Genomic DNA, 21,908 nt, shown 5'->3' with positions numbered 1-21,908 from the left:
AAGACTATTACAAAGGCTTTTAAACTTGATTATGCTCCCTGGAACTCGCTGTTAATAAGTTAAACACTTCTGTAATTAAACATTTTTGTCTTTTCACGTGTCAAATGTTCGGCATATATTACAAATTCATGCACCAGTGATTATTAGATACTTTTAATCGGTCATACCATCTCTAAAAATAGCATGCCGTTAAATGACAACAACCAAAGAAAACCATGTATATATAAAATGTCCCTTTGTGTTAGTTTAAATGTAGTAAGTTACATTCGGTTCACAACATGTCTCGCCGTTGGGTTGATTTTAAACGCAGTGGTTAAATTAATGACACATACAGCAACTCATTTGAACAGTGATATGTATAAATAACAAAGTCAATGAAGGCATTGGAGGTTACAAAATAACTCCGAAACAAGTAAACTAGAGATCCAAAACCATGATCATGTCAAGTCGTGACATCAATATCAATTGGGAATGTTTTAGTGAAAAAAGTTCCGAAAGGGAAAATTATATGAACAGTGATATGTATATCAAAACATAATTAAAACATTGATGTATTACTTCATTTTGCTTGATGATAACAAGTTAGATACTTACAATACTCATAGTATCAGAGAATATTTCCATTATACTTATTATGCCATTACAAATGACTTTGTTATATTAATATTGGTACATCATCGATACAGATAAAGTGACGATGTAGTTGTATTTACAATTGTACAAACATATATCGATGCTGTCTTTGAATGACCTGAAAATGACCGTTAGAATGTTTTGTAATTAATATATTTCCATTAATGACTTCTGTTTAATATTCTCAATATATTTATCTACAGCAGTTAAAGTTGAATTCCTAAAGATATTAAGAGTTATTTTGTGAACATATCACACCGTTAGTAATTATATAACATTCTAAAAATGCAAACCTGGCAATTCAGTTGAATATGCTTTAAGTTTGTATGTTAGGAAATTGTTAGTTGGGAGTTAAAACATACAGCAAAAACAAAACGTAGCAAATAGTATTTGTAGTATGAAACATATGTCATTCTGATTGATTTAAATAAATAAATCCTTAAAATTTTGCCTATTTGTACCGACAAAAATATTTTTAGGTTAATAAGACATATGAAATCTTGATAATCGTCTCTAGCGAACCGTCAGTTTTAATGATTAGAATTAAACATACCTTGTTGTTCCGATCTCATTTCATGCTTTCTAGAAGTATTAGAATATACATTCTAAATATTTATTTAACTTAATAAAATATAGCGATACTATTTTTTGGAAAAAAGAAATTTATTATCAACGATGTCACAGATGCAAACGATTGTTGACAATATTAAATCATCGTTAAATCCCTATTGTTAAGCAAGTGTTCGCATATAATTTTATATATGTCAACAAAACCCTTTTTTCCGTGTACATGTTCATCATAAATTCATCACATACATTCCATTCGTTTAAATATTGATGGATGTTTTTCTAATTTCAGGAAAGCGGAAAAGTTGAACCGGTATGTATGTTGTTTTCCTCAAATGGACACGTTGCATATATCGTAAACTATTTCATGTATACATTTTAACATTAAACATTGCTTTTATTTTGAATAGGGTTTGGGCGCAGTCATGCTAATAGGTAAATACGTAATAAATGTTACCATGCTAATACGGTAATACACAAAGAACGTAACCATTCTTATACAATAATAAGTAATGAACGTAACCATGGTAATAACTAATAAGGGAACACGTTATAAAAGTAACCATGCTTATATGGTAATAGGTAATTAACGTAACCATGCCAATATTGTGTCACAGGTCAGGAATAGCACAGAGAGGGGCAGTCCTAATTGTTATGAAGAAATTGACAAATTACAATACAAGTTTTAACAAATATATTATTTACATAGATTACAATAAATAAAGAGAGATCTTCTTATGTAATAATGGTTGAATGTCACTACTGCCACACTGTTACGCTGTTACCAGTCTACCACTCCACTATCTCAATCTCCCGCTAACGTAAACGTCACACAGACGTCACCCGGATGTCGACAACGGCGTCACACAGACACCACATAGACGCATCGACGTCACACAGACGCCGACCACAGGAAATACAGGCGTCACTTAGACGTCAACACTGACGTCACTCAGATGCGAATCCCAATACACGTCCCGCCTCTCGACGTCCACGATAGGATATATCAACGCCCACCTAGGCGTATCCGTCCTCAGCATCAGCCTGCGTTACCGGTACAAACACGAGGTCCACTGACATCCCGTCCTGTTAGCGTCCGGAAGCCCAACTACGTTGAAAACGTCCTCTGACGTCATGAGCCCCAAAACGTCAATGTAACCGTAACGTGGCAACCATAGCAAGCGATGTTCTGTTGTTTACGTATAACCTGACATTCAAAATTACGACATAAGTCATACTATTTACTATATCATTGCTTACCTAAATTATATTTAACAAGCATGATTATACACTTTTATTATCAACAATTATGCAAAGCAAAACAATAAAATGTCGGTTCATTCCCAGTTAAGGCAAAACTGTGAGAATCTAAACAATTAGAGTTTAACACGAATGAAAATAGTTCTCTAGATAATTATATGAGCAAATGCTTACAACGCTTACTTGCAATATAAAAACCTGACAATTGCAAAGTACATGTACAAGAGACAATATTTAACTGTATTTACAAACCTAAATTGTAATGCAAAAAAGTCTATAAAACAATTATAATGTAATGGCACTTACCCTGGTGTCAGGTGTTAATAATACTTAGTATTAATGCACATTCATTCCCCAACAGCTTTTCGGCTGCATAACTGCAGACGTGGCAGTTCCGTCCGTCCACCCAGAGAATGTTACACGTCTGTCTTGGTCAAAAACCTGTTCCCAACTAACTAGAGAATTACACACCCAAAACATGTACAAATTAAGATGACGTAAAAATGGTCAGAGCAGTGGAAATTGGTCAAGTATCGTATCGTGTCAGTACAATACTACATAATGATTGATTTTAAATCAATGTGTAAACTAGTACAAGCAAATTGTATTAAATATAATACCATAATATAGATGTAAAATGAGATTTGTGACATATTGAAATACAAATCATAAACTTATGCAATATCATTGTAGCAGATACAGGTTGGTAAAACACTTTGCAGATAATTTAACGTTAATTTCATATTGCTAGGCAATACTTTTAAGTCATGCATGATTAAAAAATAAATAATACATGTCATAGGTCTATTCTCTGTTATTGTCAAGTGTCTTAAAGCTTCACTTGGCAAACCATACTTACGTCATTTTGTTTAAAGTGACTTTAAGTATCAATTTTGATTAGGCATCCGTTGACGCTTTTTTGCTGTTATGGAACCTGTCAAACATGCAATGGTGTTTTATAAGTGGTATTTAAAATGAATGATGTCAGAGAAAAACACTCATCTGAATAACCATTGTAAATAAGTAAGTAAACAAATATGTTGGTACAACGATCGTCGTATACATGTACATCACAATGTCATAACAGGATTTCATATCATACATTCCACTCGCTTAACTTTTGATGGATGTCTTTCTACTTTCAGGAATAAAGAAGAGATTCGAACATGGTATGTATCTTGTTTTATTCAAATGCAATGTTAAATATATCGTATACTATATTATGCTTACATTTTAACATTGAAACGGCGATGATAATAGAATGAAAACATTATGTTTCAGTTGGAATTCATTTCAGTTTTACTGTTTCTTTTCATGTTTTAAGATATATTTAACATTGATGTTCAAGTCGGAAAACACACATTCTTTCTCGTATCCCCACATGTAGACCATCAGTATCCATTCTCCTCGTTTGACTTAACATCTTATTAACTAGAGAGCCTATGTTAATACCTCGTCATATATATTTCTGAAAATATCGAAACATATGAACAACAATTTCAAAAAGGATAAAAAACGATGTTATACTTAAGTGTTTGCTTCTATATAAATGTACACCAAGCCAACATGGCGTGATTTTATACGCTTGTTAAAAAGCGATAAAATAAATAAGAAGGATGATATTAAAAACTTTATTCAATTGCAGAAACCGTCTCTTAAATTAACAATGGTCAGAAATTCTGATAAATAAGAAATTTACTTTTGGAAATCAAATTTACGGCTAAGTTTGCAACATACTAAGATGTGTTTAAAATGTTTACCAATCTTTGGTCTCGCAAACTCAGCCAAATTCAATCAAGGGCCACCTTAAAGGCCTGGCATTGCTTTTAATAAAAGAGTCAACATTCATAATGTATTATTCTCTTTAACTCAACACAGACCAATCGAGGGTCGCATTTTATGTCTGGCATATTTCTCCAGGGGTTGCACATGTAAATGATTATTCGATGTTCGACGTGAATCATACCCTCCAAAATAATTCACAATCCAAAAAATGTCAACAGCAAAAGAAAACCATGTGCGTTACCATGTTAAACGGTAATATGTAAATAACGCAACGAAGCAAATGCGGTAATACGTTATAAGTGTAACTATATTAAACGGTAATACTTAATAATTGCAACCATGCTTATATGGGAATACGCATTGAAAGCAAACATGCTTAAACGGGAATACGTCAAGAATAGTACCATGTTAATTTGGAAATAATAAAAATGTAACACTACTTTCAAAGAATGAATTAAAATGATCACTTTGACACTATTCTTTGAATATATGATAAACAGCAATGCATTGTTAACAAACACTTAAATGACAAAATACCTGTCCGAGACTTATTCATGCATATGTACAATTCACAGACAGCCTAACATAACAACTAACTAATGCTGGGTTGTTTTCTGTTTTCAGCTCAATGAGAGAAACATTGTTATTTTTGTAAACTACCTCATGTATGTTGTTGAATATATGAGGTTTGTTCGGGTACTTCACGGAATTTGACATAAAAACAATAAATTCATTTCAGATGTTTCTTAAAGAAGTACAGATAAAGTTTGGCGCAATCAAATACTACATTGATGAAATAAAAAAGGTGTATGCTTTCAAACGTTATATATAGATTTCTCGATCCGTAAAAACACACTTGTATGGCCTTTTCGCAGATCAAAACTACCTCAGAAGTAGCCAACAGTTACACGATATGTTCTTTGAAGCATAATAGCACCGTGATTTTGTATCATTTTGCATAAATCTTACATTACAAAAAACAACGTTGAACTTAACACTCTTGCGCACAGTGGTCAGAAATTGGCTCAGTGTGAGCATTGTTTGTTTGTTAAGCTCATACCTTCTGTACCCTGTGCGTAATAGTGTTAAATGAATTTTAACTGAGGCAAGTATGCCATTGGTATTATAAATCTATATGTAGCGTTTGATGAAATACAAACTATTTATTTCATTAAAAGTTGGATTGCATTGAAACGTTAAAGACTATTACAAAGGCTTTTAAACTTGATTATGCTCCCTGGAACTCGCTGTTAATAAGTTAAACACTTCTGTAATTAAACATTTTTGTCTTTTCACGTGTCAAATGTTCGGCATACATTACAAATTAATGCACCAGCAAGTGATTATTAGATACTTTTAATCGGTCATACCATCTCTAAAAATATCATGCCGTTAAATGACAACAACCAAAGAAAACCATGTATATATAAAATGTCCCTTTGTGTTAGTTTAAATGTAGTAAGTTACATTCGGTTCACAACATGTCTCGCCGTTGGGTTGATTTTAAACGCAGTGATTAAATTAATGACACATACAGCAACTCATTTGAACAGTGATATGTATAAATAACAAAGTCAATGAAGGCATTGGAGGTTACAAAATAACTCCGAAACAAGTAAACAAGAGATCCAAAACCATGATCATGTCAAGTCGTGACATCAATATCAATTGGGAATGTTTTAGTGAAAAAAGTTCCGAAAGGGAAATTTATATGAACAGTGATATGTATATAAAAACATAATTAAAACATTGATGTATTACTTCATTTTGCTTGATGATAACAAGTTAGATACTTACAATACTCATAGTATCAGAGAATATTTCCATTATACTTATTATGCCATTACAAATGACTTTGTTATATTAATATTGGTACATCATCGATACAGATAAAGTGACGATGTAGTTGTATTTACAATTGTACAAACATATATCGATGCTGTTTTTGAATGACCTGAAAATGACCGTTAGAATGTTTTGTAATTAATATATTTCTATTAATGACTTCTGTTTAATATTCTCAATATATTTATCTACAGCAGTTAAAGTTGAATTCCTAAAGATATTTAGAGTTATTTTGTGAACATATCACACCGTTAGTAATTATATAACATTCTAAAAATGCAAACCTGGCAATCCAGTTGAATATGCTTTAAGTTTGTATATTAGGAAATAGTTAGTTTGGAGTTAAAACATACAGCAAAAACAAACAAAACGTAGCAAATAGTATTTGTAGTATGAAACATATGTCATTCTGATTGATTTAAATAAATAAATCCTTAAAATTTTGCCTATTTGTACCGACAAAAATATTTTTAGGTTAATAAGACATATGGAATCTTGATAATCGTCTCTAGCGAACCGTCAGTTTTAATAATTAGAATTAAACATACCTTGTTGTTCCGATCTCATTTCATGCTTTCTAGAAGTATAAGAATATACATTTTAAATATTTATTTAACTTAATAAAATATAGCGATACTAATTTTTGGAAAAAAGTAATTTATTATCAACGATGTCACAGATGCAACCGATTGTTGACAATATTAAATCATCGTTGTATCCCTATTGTTAAGCAAGTGTTCGCATATAATTTTATATATGTCAACAAAACCCTTTTTTCCGTGTACATGTTCATCATAAATTCATCACATACATTCCATTCGTTTAATTATTGATGAATGTTTTTCTAATTTCAGGAATGCGGAAAATTGGAACCGGTATGTATGTTGTTTTCCTCAAATGTAAACGTTGCATATATCGTAAACTATTTCATGTATACATTTTAACATTAAACATTGCTTTTATTTTGAATAGGGTTTGGACGCAGTCATGCTAATAGGTAAATACGTAATAAATGTAACCATGCTAATACGGTAATACACAAAGAACGTAACCATTCTTATACAATAATAAGTAATGAACGTAACCATGGTAATAACTAATAAGGGAACATGTAATAAAAGTAACCATGCTTATATGGTAATAGGTAATTAACGTAACCATGCCAATATTGAAATACAAATCATAAACTTATGCAATATCATTGTAGCAGATACAGGTTGGTAAAACACTTTGCAGATAATTTAACGTTAATTTCATATTGCTAGGCAATACTTTTAAGTCATGCATGATTCAAAAATAAATAATACATGTCATAGGTCTATTCTCTGTTATTGTCAAGTGTCTTAAAACTTCACTTGGCAAACCATACTTACGTCATTTTGTTTAAAGTGACTTTAAGTATCAATTTTGATTAGGCATCCGTTGACGCTTTTTTGCTGCTATGGAACCTGTCAAACATGCAATGGTGTTTTATAAGTGGTATTTAAAATGAATGATGTCAGAGAAAAACACTCATCTGAATAACCATTGTAAATAAGTAAGTAAACAAATATGTTGGTACAACGATGGTCGTATTGGTCATTTATATCCAATACATGAGTTTTAAAAAGTAGCAAGATAATTAAATTTTGTTCTTTTCTTGAAAATGATAAAATTGGAAAGAAATGTAAAAGGCGATAAAAAATAACCATTTTAAAGACATATGTTGGATCAAACGGCCTAAATATCTGGCAACAGTTACTCACACTTCCAAAATATTTTTCAGTAAAAATAGAAATTAATTTTGGAAAGAGTTGAAGGCCAATGGCAGTATGGTAAAGGGACTATATAATGTAGCACACACTTATATGGTGGTATCTATTATTGCTGAATATATCAGTATTTTTCAACGAGTTTATTTAAAAATAAATGTATACCGCGTTTTATTCGCAACTGAACTTTGACCGCAAAAAACACAACAGTTACTTATTCAACATTATCATTCAAAGTTCCAATCATATTCAACAACCAAAAACAGTAAAATGCGTTGCAAGAGCATTTGAAAATCGAAAATCAGGTTGACAAATCAAACGGCCTAAATATCTGGCAACAGTTACTCACACTTTCAAAATATTTTTCAGCAAAAATAGAAATTAATTGTGGAAAGAGTTGAAGGCCAATGGCAGTACGGTAAAGGGACTATATAATGTAGCACACACTTATATGGTGGTATCTATTATTGCTGAATATATCAGTATTTTTCAACGAGTTTATTTAAAAATAAATGTATACCGCGTTTTATTCGCAACTGAACTTTGACCGCAAAAACACAACAGTTACTTATTCAACATTATCATTCAAAGTTCCAATCATATTAAACAACCAAAAACAGTAAAATGCGTTGCAAGAGCATTTGAAAATCGAAAATCAGGTTGACAAATCGAGACTTTACTTTTGTGGTCAGTGCATGTATTTAATTCTAACTCCTAAGCAAATATGTCACTTTTACTTTTTCACTTTCTTTTCTGAAAAATCCCGCAAAAATAAGATCACAATGTTGAAGAAACTTTTTAAATGTTTCCAGGAGATTGTCACTACTCATGGAATGTAATGGTATGCCAGTTAACCTTTCCACTGTGGTTTTGGTTTAATTTGTAAATATAGTACTAAGACACAATAAAACTAAATTTTGTATTCCATTTATGCATCTACATATGTACACCTAGAACGCTGCAAGACATCTGTGAACCTAGCAGTATTACAGTATAATAAAACTTTAGAGGCGGGAGTATCGTTTTTAAGTTAAACATTAAATATCAGAACAATGTTTGCCCAATTTCGATGCGATTGAAGAAATCTCATAAAGTCATTTTCCGTAAAAAAAAAACATCATAAAACTTCATATTCATTTCTAACTCGGACATGTCATCATGAATCCGTCTTGAAAAGCCCTACTTGAGCGAACAACTTGGCCGAAGAAACATTTTCAACAACGGATGAATGTTATCAGATATCGTGATAAGGAATTTATATGCACCCCAATGAATAAGATTAAGGAATTTATCATTTGTGCCAGTCCATCTCGAGGCCAGGATATTTACAGAAGTATGGACCTCTTTTTCTTCATTGATATGAACTTTATTTTCGGTGCAGACTGTATGAAAAGTATCAGATAATATGGCACAATCGTTTGTCTCCTGGGCCCCCACTGAAAATTAAATCGTTTAGATAATTGTCCAGATATGGCAGTGCTGACCATTTTCTTACAAGTCAATGTATAAACTTTGGGAAAACCTAAAATTAAAAGGGGGGAGGGGGCGGGCAACTAGGTCCAATGAAAGAATCAAATCAATAAATATTTTCCGATGCATTTTCATTTCCAATGAATTAAAGTCATTTGGAGTAGATGAAGTCGAAATGCTAGTCTTATATATCTTATAGCCAAGCAATTGGAACCTAAATCAAGGGTCATATCAACGACTTTATGAACTGGTAAATAATAATATGATTTGATTTCATCTTGAGTACCCGTATTCAGTATTGTCTTCTTGGAAGATTTTGATGTGTAATGAGACGGGGCCCACCATCTGATTAAGGACCAGGCATTTAGGCGATATATGAACATCTTAAAACACATGTAAAATCTAAAAATATTAAGTTACGTGGTCTGTCTATTCGGGGAGCGGAAGTGCTGTGCTACGGACATGTTAGCATTATTATTATCTCTTTCATTCCAAGTGCAGAACCTAGATAGGGATGGCATGCAAGAGTGGTGGTATTGGCATAGAGCTATCTGATATTTCCGGTAGTAATTATTCAAACATTTGCCAATGCTGATTTTCCTACGTTATTCACGACAGCAAGTAGTGTGCCAATAAACAATGGCCAAGCTCATATTCGATTTGTGCAAAGGTTTGGCCCAACGGGTCTTTTGCGAGGAGACTTCTAAATTGTTGGTAAAAGTCGCACCCGCAAGCCTAAATATTTATTATTTTAATGATTTATTTATTTATTATTATCAGGAGTAGTATTTTGTTTTTTGGTTGTTGCCCCAAGTGTTATTTCTCGCCTTTACTTCAAATATCTTGAAAATGGGTGAGCTGACATATTACGGAACAGTACATGAAAAAGGCATGTGTCCATTTTTCTATTAATTCAAATATTTGAAGCATTTGTTTGATCTCTTAATAAAGGTTTACTCTTCAGGCATTGAGAAAAAATCTAATCTACATGAGTAGTTCATGCTTTTCTTCAACTAATTAGTGGGCAGAATCAACATAATTAGCATGTATGACTTGTGTTATAGAAGACAGGACAAAGTCTCCCAAGTGACTTTTAATGAAGGAAAAAATATTGATCTGTGACCCTTGGTCTAGAATAATTTAGGCTAACGATACCTGGCTTTACGTCGTCCGGTTGACTACGGCATGTCAATTTTCTGGGTGTTGTCGATGGTGACAGTAACAGTTGTGTCTTCGGGGGCAGCTAATTGTGGGACCACGTGGCTACCCAACAAGGGGTTCATGGCTCTGTACTAGGTGTGCATGGTCTTCTCCGTCTGCCCTTCTGACGACACAGTTTCGACCCGTGCGCGCGTAAATCCGTCTCAGATGTAATAAAGAGAAATTCAAAAGGGAAGTTAGCAAAACAACATTAATGACATATACAACAACAAACTAAATTTATAATGAATTATACAACTTCATTATCATATTTATTTTATTTCTAAATATAATAGTCTTCATTATCAAACTGCCCTGAGAGGAAATTGGGCATGTTGCGACAGCTAAAGTATTAATATACCTTAATTACAACCAAACGTATCTTCAGAGAAAATTGTATCCAAGGACTTGCATATCCACGACTTAAATTGTCATTCGGTTCAAGACATGGTTTATTAAATACCAAATACAGCGTATAATCAGATAATAACATTGAGATGACTGCAAAATATTCACTTAACGTATATCAATTATGTGAAGAAATATTAAACGTAACGAACAGCTTCTGAATAAGCATTTAAAGTTGACTATTAGAAAGCAATACATATACAATATTTATACATATATGTATAAAATTATCCTTTTTTTTAATTCTTCAAATGGCAGAAAACCGTATAACTAAATTTTTAACACATCTTGTCAGAGCAGTGTCTTTGTTGGAAATACAATTTGACCATACGGGCGAATTAGTTGTATGGCAAAGAATTATTAAACAATAGAAACACAAAAGAGCGATAAACAACGTGTGTCTTTTACTTGACCAGGGTTAGAAACTACTCAAATTCAACCTGCCTATAATTAGTAAAACGCTCCATAAAAGAAGAAAGTATTCAATACTTCTGGCCATTTTTCTAATGGCACTTTTCCGTTGAAGGCTAAAAAGATTTATACATTAATCTTAGCTGTAATCATCATATTCTTAAAATGTTTATCGTGCTGTATTTGGTCAATTATTTCCGATACATGAAAAAGTAACATTATTTAATTTTCTTCTACCCTTGAAATTGATACAATTGGAAAGGAAACAAACAACAGTGTATAGACAAATGCAATATAAATAAAAATTAAAAACGTTGTATCAAACGGGCTTAATATTTGGTTACAGCAGCTCACACTGTCAAACTACTTGACGAAAAAAATGTAGAAAAATGGACCACTGTGAGTGATGTAATAAAAAAAGCTAAAGTTGAATCTGGATAATCGTCTTGATCGAACCGTCAATATAAAAAAACATCGTATTGTACTTTTCCGATTACATTTTTTGCTCATATTTATGTTTATTTATACATTCGACTCGCTTAACTTTTGATGGATGTCTTCCTACTTTCAGGCCGGAGGAAGAGCGTGAAGCGCGGTATGTATATTGTTTTATTCAAATGCAAACGTTAAATATATCGTATACTATATTATGTTTACATTTTAACATTGAAACGGCGATGATAATACAATGAAAAACATTATGTTTTAGTTGGATCTTATTTCAGTTTTGCTGTATCTTTACATGTTTTAAGATGTATCTAACATAGATGTTGAAGTCGGAAAACACACATTCTTTCTCGAATGTCCACATGTAGACCATCAGTATCCATTCTCCTCGTCTAACATAACATCTTATTAATCACAGAGCCAGTGTTAGTATATCCTCAAATATATTTCTAAAAATATCGCAACTTATTTTATGCATGCACAATTATCTTTGAACATATGAACTACAATTTCCAAAAGGACAAAAACGATGTTATACTTAAGTGTTTGATTCTATATAAATGTACATCAAGCCAACATGGTATACGTTAGCTATATTCATTTGTTTAGTTATAAAATGCGTAAATATAGACATGAAATAAAAGTCGGTCGGGGAAATAATTTATTTTCAACATATGTTTGAAAGTTTGTGTAAAACTTATGTATCAAATTTAGTTTTATATACATACAGTATGTACATATAGTACGTTATAAGATAGGTGATACCTTTTCGTCTGTCACAAACACTTTAACCATCGAGTGCTTTTATTCGCTTGTTTCGAAGCGATAAAATAAATAAAACAGTCGCTATTACTTACTTTTTTCAATTGCAGAAACCGTCTTTTAAATTAACAACGGTCAGAAATTCTGGTAAATAAGGAATTTCCTTTTCAAAATCAAATTTTACAGCTAAGTTTGCAACATACTTAATTTTTCTTGGTCCCGGAAATAACAGGAGTTTGATCTTTAATTTACCTCAGATATAACAAATACGCTATTCAGCGTTTTCAAAATGTGTGCAAAATGTTTAACAATGTTTGGTCTCGCGAACTCAGCCCAATTCAATCAATGGCCACTTTTAAGGCCTGGCATTGTTTTTAATGAAAGGGTCAACATTCGCAATTTATTATTCTCTTTAACTCAACACAGACCAATCGAGGGTCGCGTTTTATGTATGGCATTTTTCTTAAGGTTTTGCACATGTTAATGATTATTCGATGTTTGATGTGGGGCATACCATCCAAAAAATTCACAATTCAAAAAATGTCAACAGCAAAAGAAAACCATGTGCGTTATCATGTTAAACGGTAATATGTACATAACGTAACAAAACTAATACGGTAATAAGTTATAAGCGATACTATGTTATACGCTTATACTTAATAAAAAAATAATTGCATTCATGTTAGTATGGGAATTAGTAATGAGTAGTACCATGTTAATTTAGAAATAATAAAAATGTAACACTAAATTCAAATAATTAATTAAAATAATCACTTTGACACTATTGTTTGAATATATAGTAAATAGCAATGCATTGTTAACAAATAACTCAATGACACAACACCTGTCCGGCCCTTGTGCATGCATATCTACAATTTACAGACAGCCTAACATAACAACTTACTAATGCTGAGTTGTTTTCTGATTTCAGGTCAATGAGAAAAATATTGTCATTTTTTGTAAACTACCTTATGTATATTGTTGAATGTATGAGAGTTGTTCGGGTACCTTACGGAATGTGTAATTAAAAACAATAAGTTTCATTTGAAATGTTTTTGGAGAAGTACAGATGAAGTTTGGTTCAATCTAATACTACATTGATGATATAAAAGTAGTGTATGCTTTCAAACGTTGTATATAGACTTCTCGATCGGTAACAACACAAATAAATGCCCTTCAAGCAGATCAAAACTACCACAGAAGTAGCCAACAGTTACACGTTATATTCTTTGAAGCATAATAGTACCGTGATTTTGCGCTTAAAAATGCAAAAAAAGTGTGACCAACATTGCATTTTTCAGCCCAAAATTATCAGGAGAAAACATGGTGTTAAATTTTTGAATAGATTTTACATTTAAACAAAAACGTTAAACTTAAATAATTTTCACCTGAGGCAAGTATGTCATTGCTATTATCAATCTTTATGTAGCGTTTGATGAAATACATACTATTTATTTCATAAAAATTGGATTGCATTGAAACGTTAAAGACTATTACAAAGGCTTTAAAATTTGATTTTGCCCTCTGGAACTCGCTGTTAATAAGATAAACACTTCTATAATTAAACATTTTTGAAATGTATGCAATGTATTAGTCTTTTCACGTGTCAAAAGTACGGCATACTTTACAAAGTCATGCACCAGTACCTGATTATTCGATTTTTTAAATCGATCATGCCATCTCTAAAAGACAACAGCCAAAGAAACCATGTATATAAAATGTTCCTTTGGGTTACTTTATACTTTATACATTAAGTTGAATTCAGTTCACTCGAATTAGTTTTTGAAGCTAAAGAACCTTTATAACATGTCTCGGCATTGAGTTGATTTTAAACGCTGTGGTAAAATTAATGTCACATAAGGCAACTTATCTGAACAGTGATATGTATAAACAACAAAGTCAACGAAGGCATTTGAGGTTACAAAATAACTCCGAAAGAAGTTAACTAGAGATCCAAAATCATGAGCATGTCAAGTCGCTGTGAGTGACATCAATAACATATGGGAATGTTTTAGTGAAATAAAACGTCCGAAAGGAATATATTTGAACATTGATATGTATATATTAACAAGTCAATGAACATATTTTAGTTACAAAGTTTAGTGTCAAAAACTACTAGCATTGTCAAACATTTAAACATAATTAACACATCGATGTACTACTTCATTGTGCTTGGTGCTGACATTAGTTAGATACTTACAATGCTCATAGTATCAGGGAATATTTCCATTATACTTATTATGCCATTATAAATGACTTTGTTATATTTACATTTGTACATCATCGATACAGATATAATGACGATGCAGTTGTATTTACTGTTGTCCAAACATATATCGATGCTGTCTTTGAATGACCTGAAAATGACCGTTGGAATGTTTTGTAGTATAATTAATATATTTCCATTAATGGTTTTCTGTTCAATAGTCCAAATATATTTCTAGAGTTATTTTGTGAACATATCACACCGTAAGTTATCATTTAAAAATCTAAAAATGCAAAACTGGCAATCCAGTTGAATCTGCTATAAGTGTGTTTGTCAGGAAATTGTTAGTTCGGAGTTAAAACATTTAGCAAAAACAAACAAAACTTACCAATATTATTTGTAGTAGGAAACATATCTCATTCTGATTTATTTATATTTAAAAATCCTGAAAACGTTGACTATTTTTACCGACAAAAATATCTTTAGGTTAATGGGACATATTGAATCCTGATAATCGTCTTAAGCGAACCGTTAGTTTGAGTGATAAGAAATAAACATACCTTGCTGTTTCGATCACATATCATGCTTTCTATAGGTATAAGAGTATATATCTTATATATATTTAACTGATAGCGATACTTATTTTTTGGAAAGAAGGGAATTTATTATCAACGATGTCACAGATGCAACCGATTTTTGACAATATAAAATTATCGTTTTCTCAATATTGTTAAGCATGTGGTCGCATAATATTTTATAAATGTCAACAAAACCCGTGTACATGTATATCATCAGTTCATCACATACATTCCATTCGTTTAAATATTGACGGATGTCTTTCTAATTTCAGGATAAACGGAGAGCTTAAACGGTATGTATGTTGTTTTCCTCAAATGTAAACTTTGCATATATCATAAACTATTTCAGGTATACATTTTAACATTAAACAATGCTTTTAAATTGAATACGTTTCGAACGTCATCATGCTTATAGGGAAATACGTAATAAACGTAACCATGCGAATACGGTTATACACAAAGAACGTAACCATACGTATACAGTAATACGTAAAGAATGTAACCATGCTCATAAGAAAATGCGTAATAAACATTATCATTCTTATATGCTAATAGGTAATATACGTAACCATGCTAATATTGAAATACAAATCATACACTTCAACAATATCATTGTAGCAGATATAGGTTGGTAAAACACTTTGCACATCATGTAACGTAAACTTCATATTGCTAGGCAATACTTTAAAGTCATGATAAAAGGCATGATTCAAAGATAGATAATATAAGTCAAAGGTCTATACTCTGTAATTGTTATAGTGTCTTTAGGTTTCACTAGGCAAACCAGTATTGTTTAAAGTTACTTTAAATATCAATTTTGATTAGGCATCCGTTGACGCTTTTTTGCTGCTATGGAACTTGTCAAACATGCAATGGGTTTTTTATGAATGGTATTTAAAATGTATGATGTCAGATAAGTAAGTAAACAAATATGTTGGTACAACGATGGTCGTATTGGTCATTTATATCAAATGCATGATTTTTAAAAAGTAGCAAAATAATTTAATTGTGTTCTGTTCCTGAAAATGATAAAATTGGAAAGAAATGTAAAAAGGCAATAAATAACATTTTAAAGACATCTGTAGGATCAAACGAGCTAAATATCTGGCGACAGTTACACACACTACCATAATATTTTTAACAAAAATAGAATAAATTTTAAAAAGAGTGGAAGGCCAATGACAGTGACGTAAAGGGACTAAATTATGTAGCACACCTTAATATGGTGGTATCTTTTATTAGTGACTACATCTGTATTTTTTTCAACGAGCATACTTTAACTTAAAATATATACGGCGTTACATTTGCAACTGAATAATGACCGAAAAAAAAAACACAACTGTTACTTATTCTTGCTAGGAACGCCCGGTACATATGGCATTGCAATTTTTATATCGACCATCAAAATATGTTTCATATTCAAAGTTGTTCTTGTATAAGTATATACAAGTAAAAACAACCCTAATGAAATGGACAGTGATCACTTCCGGATCTTTTTCACGATTTTTAAGACGACAGCTAGACAGTACTATGTACAAAATGCACAAGCTTCAGCCTTTGCAGTTCATTAAAACACTATTAAAATGGTTGTATATCAATGTATTTAAAAGAAGTGGCATCTACCGCATGTATTGCATTGACAACAGGGACATAATTTGTACAAACTTGGTAGATGGCCACTACACAATGCAGTGCATTAAACATCTTTGCTATAGCCGGTTCCATTTCTGTTAATATCTTCATTATTTTTGACGTATCATATGTTATGGACAAAGAATATTAAAAGGGTCAAATACAAGGATATGTATTGTCAATGTTGAGCTTGATTGGTTCTTTGGATGTTTGTATTTTAGTAACATATTGACGATAGGCTAGTCACAATATATCATATTAATGCGTGAACTAGTGATCTTGTCACAATGATAATTAAAACAGCCCACATATGCCGACAACCTTTAAATTTGCACGTATCATCCATTATATTTCGGTAGTTTTTACATACTTGTATGATTTTTTAGTCCAGGCTTCTGTTCAAGTGACATGGTACTTCTCCAAAACAACAGCTAAAACGGCAAACATTGTGCTCTCTTGGGGTACTTCCCTATAAGAGAATTATACACATACTTAACGTGTTCAAGTTTAATACACGAAGCGTTAATTTCGTTTCTACGGTCTAACGTTACCACGGAATCCGGCCTCTGTTCTGTCCATTTTATGGTTGCTAAATGAATTAATGCCCTTAAAATGAGTAGACACTTTGTTGTCTCCCTTTGTATTAAGTGCCCAGCGAGTACCACAGTGCATTGCACCATTTACCACAATGCATTGCTTTTATTTCCAGGAATATGTTAGATATTTCTTGGTTTCTGATATCGCCAATATATTGATATAAGAAATAAACCTACAAAGTCTACCAATTCGGTTTGAATAGCGATACGAATTGATTTATATGAAGTCAGCCTGTATCCTTGCGATAAATATAAACGTGTTACTTCCCTTAGATGAAAAATAAGCCATGTAAAATTGATGTCATGGCAACACAACTTTCAGAAGCCGTCAATGACAGACAGGCAGTGGCATAAAATAAGGTAGCGATAATGAAATGAAGACGATCATTAAGACTTACCACCGTGCTCGTATGTTGGAGCAGCTGGTTGAAATGGATTGATTTACCAAATGAAAATTGCAATGCCATTCATTTTAAATACTTGCGAGGACAGGTTATAAATATATTGGATTTTTTTTTGATACAAGGAAATTGGAACAACCAGCATTCCATAAATTGCTTAACATTTGGCTGTTTTAAGTCAGCATTTTAATGGAATGCTGTGTTGCACTCTACTTAGGAAGATACAATTGTGAATAATAAAAGGTGAGTGATGCGATAATCACTTGTATTTTATCGAAGAATGACATCCACAATAACACTTTACAGTAACTCTGTTAGGAAAGGAGTGCCCAATGATGGGCTCGAACCTATGATCATTAAAACACTAACACAGCACTCTAACCGATGCTCCATGTTCGGGATTACCCAAAAACTTCACCCCTCGCATTTTTATCTAGAGACTTATCAAGACACTCTTGCATTAACATCAAAGTAAACCTTGGATGAAAAGTGCGTCCGATGTTGGACTCTAGGCAACAAATACTCAAAAGCTAGCATGAACTCTAATTAACTGAGCTTACAAGGCTGCTGCTTACCCAAATACTATGTACACTATAACAATAAGGCATCTATTTATTCATTGCTGGATTTTCATTTCCCAAAATCCTCTTTTTTTCGGCGCCCCTTAGAAGTATTGACTCAAATAAAACTGTTGATCTTGTGTACCGGAATGCATTTGCATATTGGTCCAGTACTGTCTTGGAACTGAGTTTATTCTTCGGTGTAAAGCATTCACTTGTAAAAAAGGAGAATTGTTATAATTTTGTTTGTGGTTCGTCTAGAAACTCATGTTTATGGTCCCTTATGCAATAAGAAAGGGCATGAACATTCATCTAATGAACAACAAAATACCCCCATTTAAAACAAATGGATAAAAATCTAGCAATTAATTTATATTGAACAAAAAGAGACCTTGAGATTTTAAAAACTGTCCTTCGACATTTTAAATACAACAATTGTTTGTTTCCATTTATGTGATACTCACTTATTTTGCCTATTTATTTTGCAAATTATGTTGTAAAATAAATCTGTAAACAAATCATTGAGCTTGAGTTATGGGTCTTTAGCCACCATAATCACATGACATCATGATTTTACACTTTTATGAACCACTTAAAAGGGAGTGATCCATAAAAATAATAAAACAAATAAAAACAAGAAAGACTGAAAAAAATCATATATCAACAACATTGAGTTTGTGGAAAGTTCAGTTTATAATTCTGGGTGAAAATAAGGTACAGTGACTTTACTAGAAAATTGTACTATTTACAGTCATCAAAAGGCTGTTGTTTCTATCTAAAAGGCTGTTGATCCTTCAATTGTGCAAATTTTAATAGAGGCTTGATTTACAATGGGAAATTATAGGGCGGATTTAGTTTTATGACGCTGGGAGGTATAATTTAGAGGCAAAAACGTTTAACGTTGAGGTCACCCTCAGGACTGAAATGTATTTGGTTAAAAGCGTTGGCAGTGGGGTTTGAAATTCTGATGTATTTTAATACTCGTTTTCTCCTATATTAAAACAAAGTGATCTAAAATGTTTGGGAGGGGGGGACTTGCCTGGTGTGCCGCCACAATCTTTTCGTTCGTAAATTGTAATTTTATAGGATTTAAAGTAAGGTTAAACACTGAATCAAATTTGAAATATATAAGAGTAATGGAAGACCAGTTACAAGGAATATATTTATAACAGTATCTCTTTCAACATTCTTGGTATAAAAACAAGTATCAGTTATATTACATTATATTATAGTGTTTATTGTGTATAAGTTATATCTCGCATTGCATGGTCAGTCAAGGTATGTAGTATTTGATTGGATATCATGAAGATGAATCAAATTCAATAAGTCAGCATCATAAAATGCTCATGAATACATGAACATTCATATGGAAAATCAAATTAAATAGTATTGTGAATAATGGTTTTACAAGAAATTATTAGATCAGCTCTAAAAACATTAATAGAAGAAATTAATCACCATATCATAAAATTAACATGTGTTGACCATTTTGTTATTTAGACTCAAAATATTTTAACTTTGTCCTTATAAATCTTTCCACATGACTTCATATATTCTAAGAGTTACATGTATACTTATGTATGCCCACCCCCCAATATTTTGCAAAGCACTGACCGCTATTAAAGCTTTTATTTTTAAAGGTACAATGTACATATATTCTGAAACTTAAATAGGCAACTGAAATTATAAAAATGCTTATTTCAGTTTTCATATTTTATATTACTTCAAAGTAAGTCTTAATGTGCCCCTACACATGCAACGACATAACTACAATTTGAAATCGTATCACACTTACCTTCATTATCTAGTTAATTTGTATAGCTCTGTCAGATTCCGTGAATGGCAGATTATGACAAATCATCCCGTAGACTACAAATGCACTGGCTTGGAACTGTCAGTGCATAGTGAATTCATGGCATACTGGTCATGTTCATATGTTTGTAATAATTATCACCAAATTCCTATCTAGAGAATAAATGCCTTGGGTCAAAACCAGCATGAAGTTCTCTCATCTTTAAAATGATCAACATATGCGCTTCTTTGCAAATTTCACAATAGATTTGTTTGCATAATGTTTTAAATAGATGCATACATATGAATTTCTGCTAAATGATTTTTTAGTTTGTGCAGGTTTTATCTAGCTAACCTTGATTTAAAATTTGGTTGACATTGAGAACTTTTACATACCGTGCCCCATTTGAAATTCTTGAATCGCCCCTGCATATTATACCAGTACTGGTATACTAAATTTTTCACAGACTTAGACTTCAGCCGGTTCAGGAACACAGGACTTATCGTCAGTGTGAAACTGTTTCAAACATTCAGTGTTTGACTTAGTTGAATATATTGATTCGTTAGATTTCCTTTTATTAACTTTCAAATTACAAGCGGCATTGGAATACTTCGAAAGATTTATCAGAATCTTAATGTTTTACTCGTTATTTTGGTGATAAACCCTGTAAGTAGACTGAAAACCTCGTAAAGTTGAGAGGCAGTACCAAGGGCAGAACAACGCACTTATAGCAACGCCAAGGAAAGCCTAGTGGAGTTTTTTCGGAAAATACGGAACAGGGGTTAGTTTGTAACAAAAGTGCCGCCTTATAAAAATGAATTGTACTCAATAATATATTGTATTTAACTTGAAAATTATCAATCTTATCGATATGTAATAATAAAATGTCAAATATCAGTTCAGTTCTACTTTAAGGCTATTGTCCGCGATTTTTACCATGACCGTGTTGAACTTCTTTCTACTTGTTGGAGCTTCAGTGGTAAAATGTTGACAAAATAATAAACAGGTTTACATAGAGACAAATAAATCATTATCAAACATGCAAAGGGATTGGGCCACGAGTTTTACCAAAATCAGCTAAGGCTCCCAATACATCAAATAACTTACCAAGCAAAGGTGTTTTTAAAGTAAGATAGGAATGTTTAAATCAAAGTATATTGTTTTTTTGTTTATCTGTTGGAAAAATGTAAGGAGAACATTAAAGTGAAAGATGTGTGAAAGAAGACAGAGCTACAGAAGTAGGCTCCTGCTTTTGATTTACTAAAAACGATTGGTATTTTTGAAGCAACATTGACATTCTCTGTAGACACAGACATTTCGATCGTCGGAAAAGCTGTTAAGACCTAAACGTAATTTATCAGAGCTAAATGGGTGAAATTGTGTTTCTAAAAATATTTATGTGTGGCTCTGTGAATAATGTACAATAGAAGAAAACATGTTCAGCACCTTCGATTACTTTAAATTGTGCACATACCGGCGAGTACAGGCTTACACACGCTTACACATACACTTTTGTATCATATGTATGTACATAAAAACAAATATTATTTAACAATTTACGTAAGAAGGTAGGTTATTTGTATACTAGTTGTATGTTGATATCT

At 32.1% G+C, this 21,908-nt stretch overlaps 1 protein-coding gene across 1 annotated transcript in view; it reads left to right on the top strand.

Moving 5' to 3' along the window:
- The window catches only part of LOC128212262 (uncharacterized), an 89,730-nt gene that overhangs the window by 48,144 nt on the left and 19,678 nt on the right, over positions 1-21,908 (top strand). The window contains exons 9-13 of the mRNA XM_052917630.1: positions 1,493-1,513; positions 3,606-3,629; positions 6,945-6,965; positions 11,902-11,925; positions 15,596-15,616. Coding sequence (XP_052773590.1) covers positions 1,493-1,513; positions 3,606-3,629; positions 6,945-6,965; positions 11,902-11,925; positions 15,596-15,616 — 111 coding nt within the window. The remainder of the gene's footprint in view (positions 1-1,492; positions 1,514-3,605; positions 3,630-6,944; positions 6,966-11,901; positions 11,926-15,595; positions 15,617-21,908) is intronic.

Source organism: Mya arenaria, chromosome 12 (genome assembly GCF_026914265.1).
Source record: "Mya arenaria isolate MELC-2E11 chromosome 12, ASM2691426v1".
NCBI lineage: Eukaryota > Metazoa > Mollusca > Bivalvia > Myida > Myidae > Mya > Mya arenaria.
This window is presented reverse-complemented; position numbering and strand designations above follow the sequence as displayed.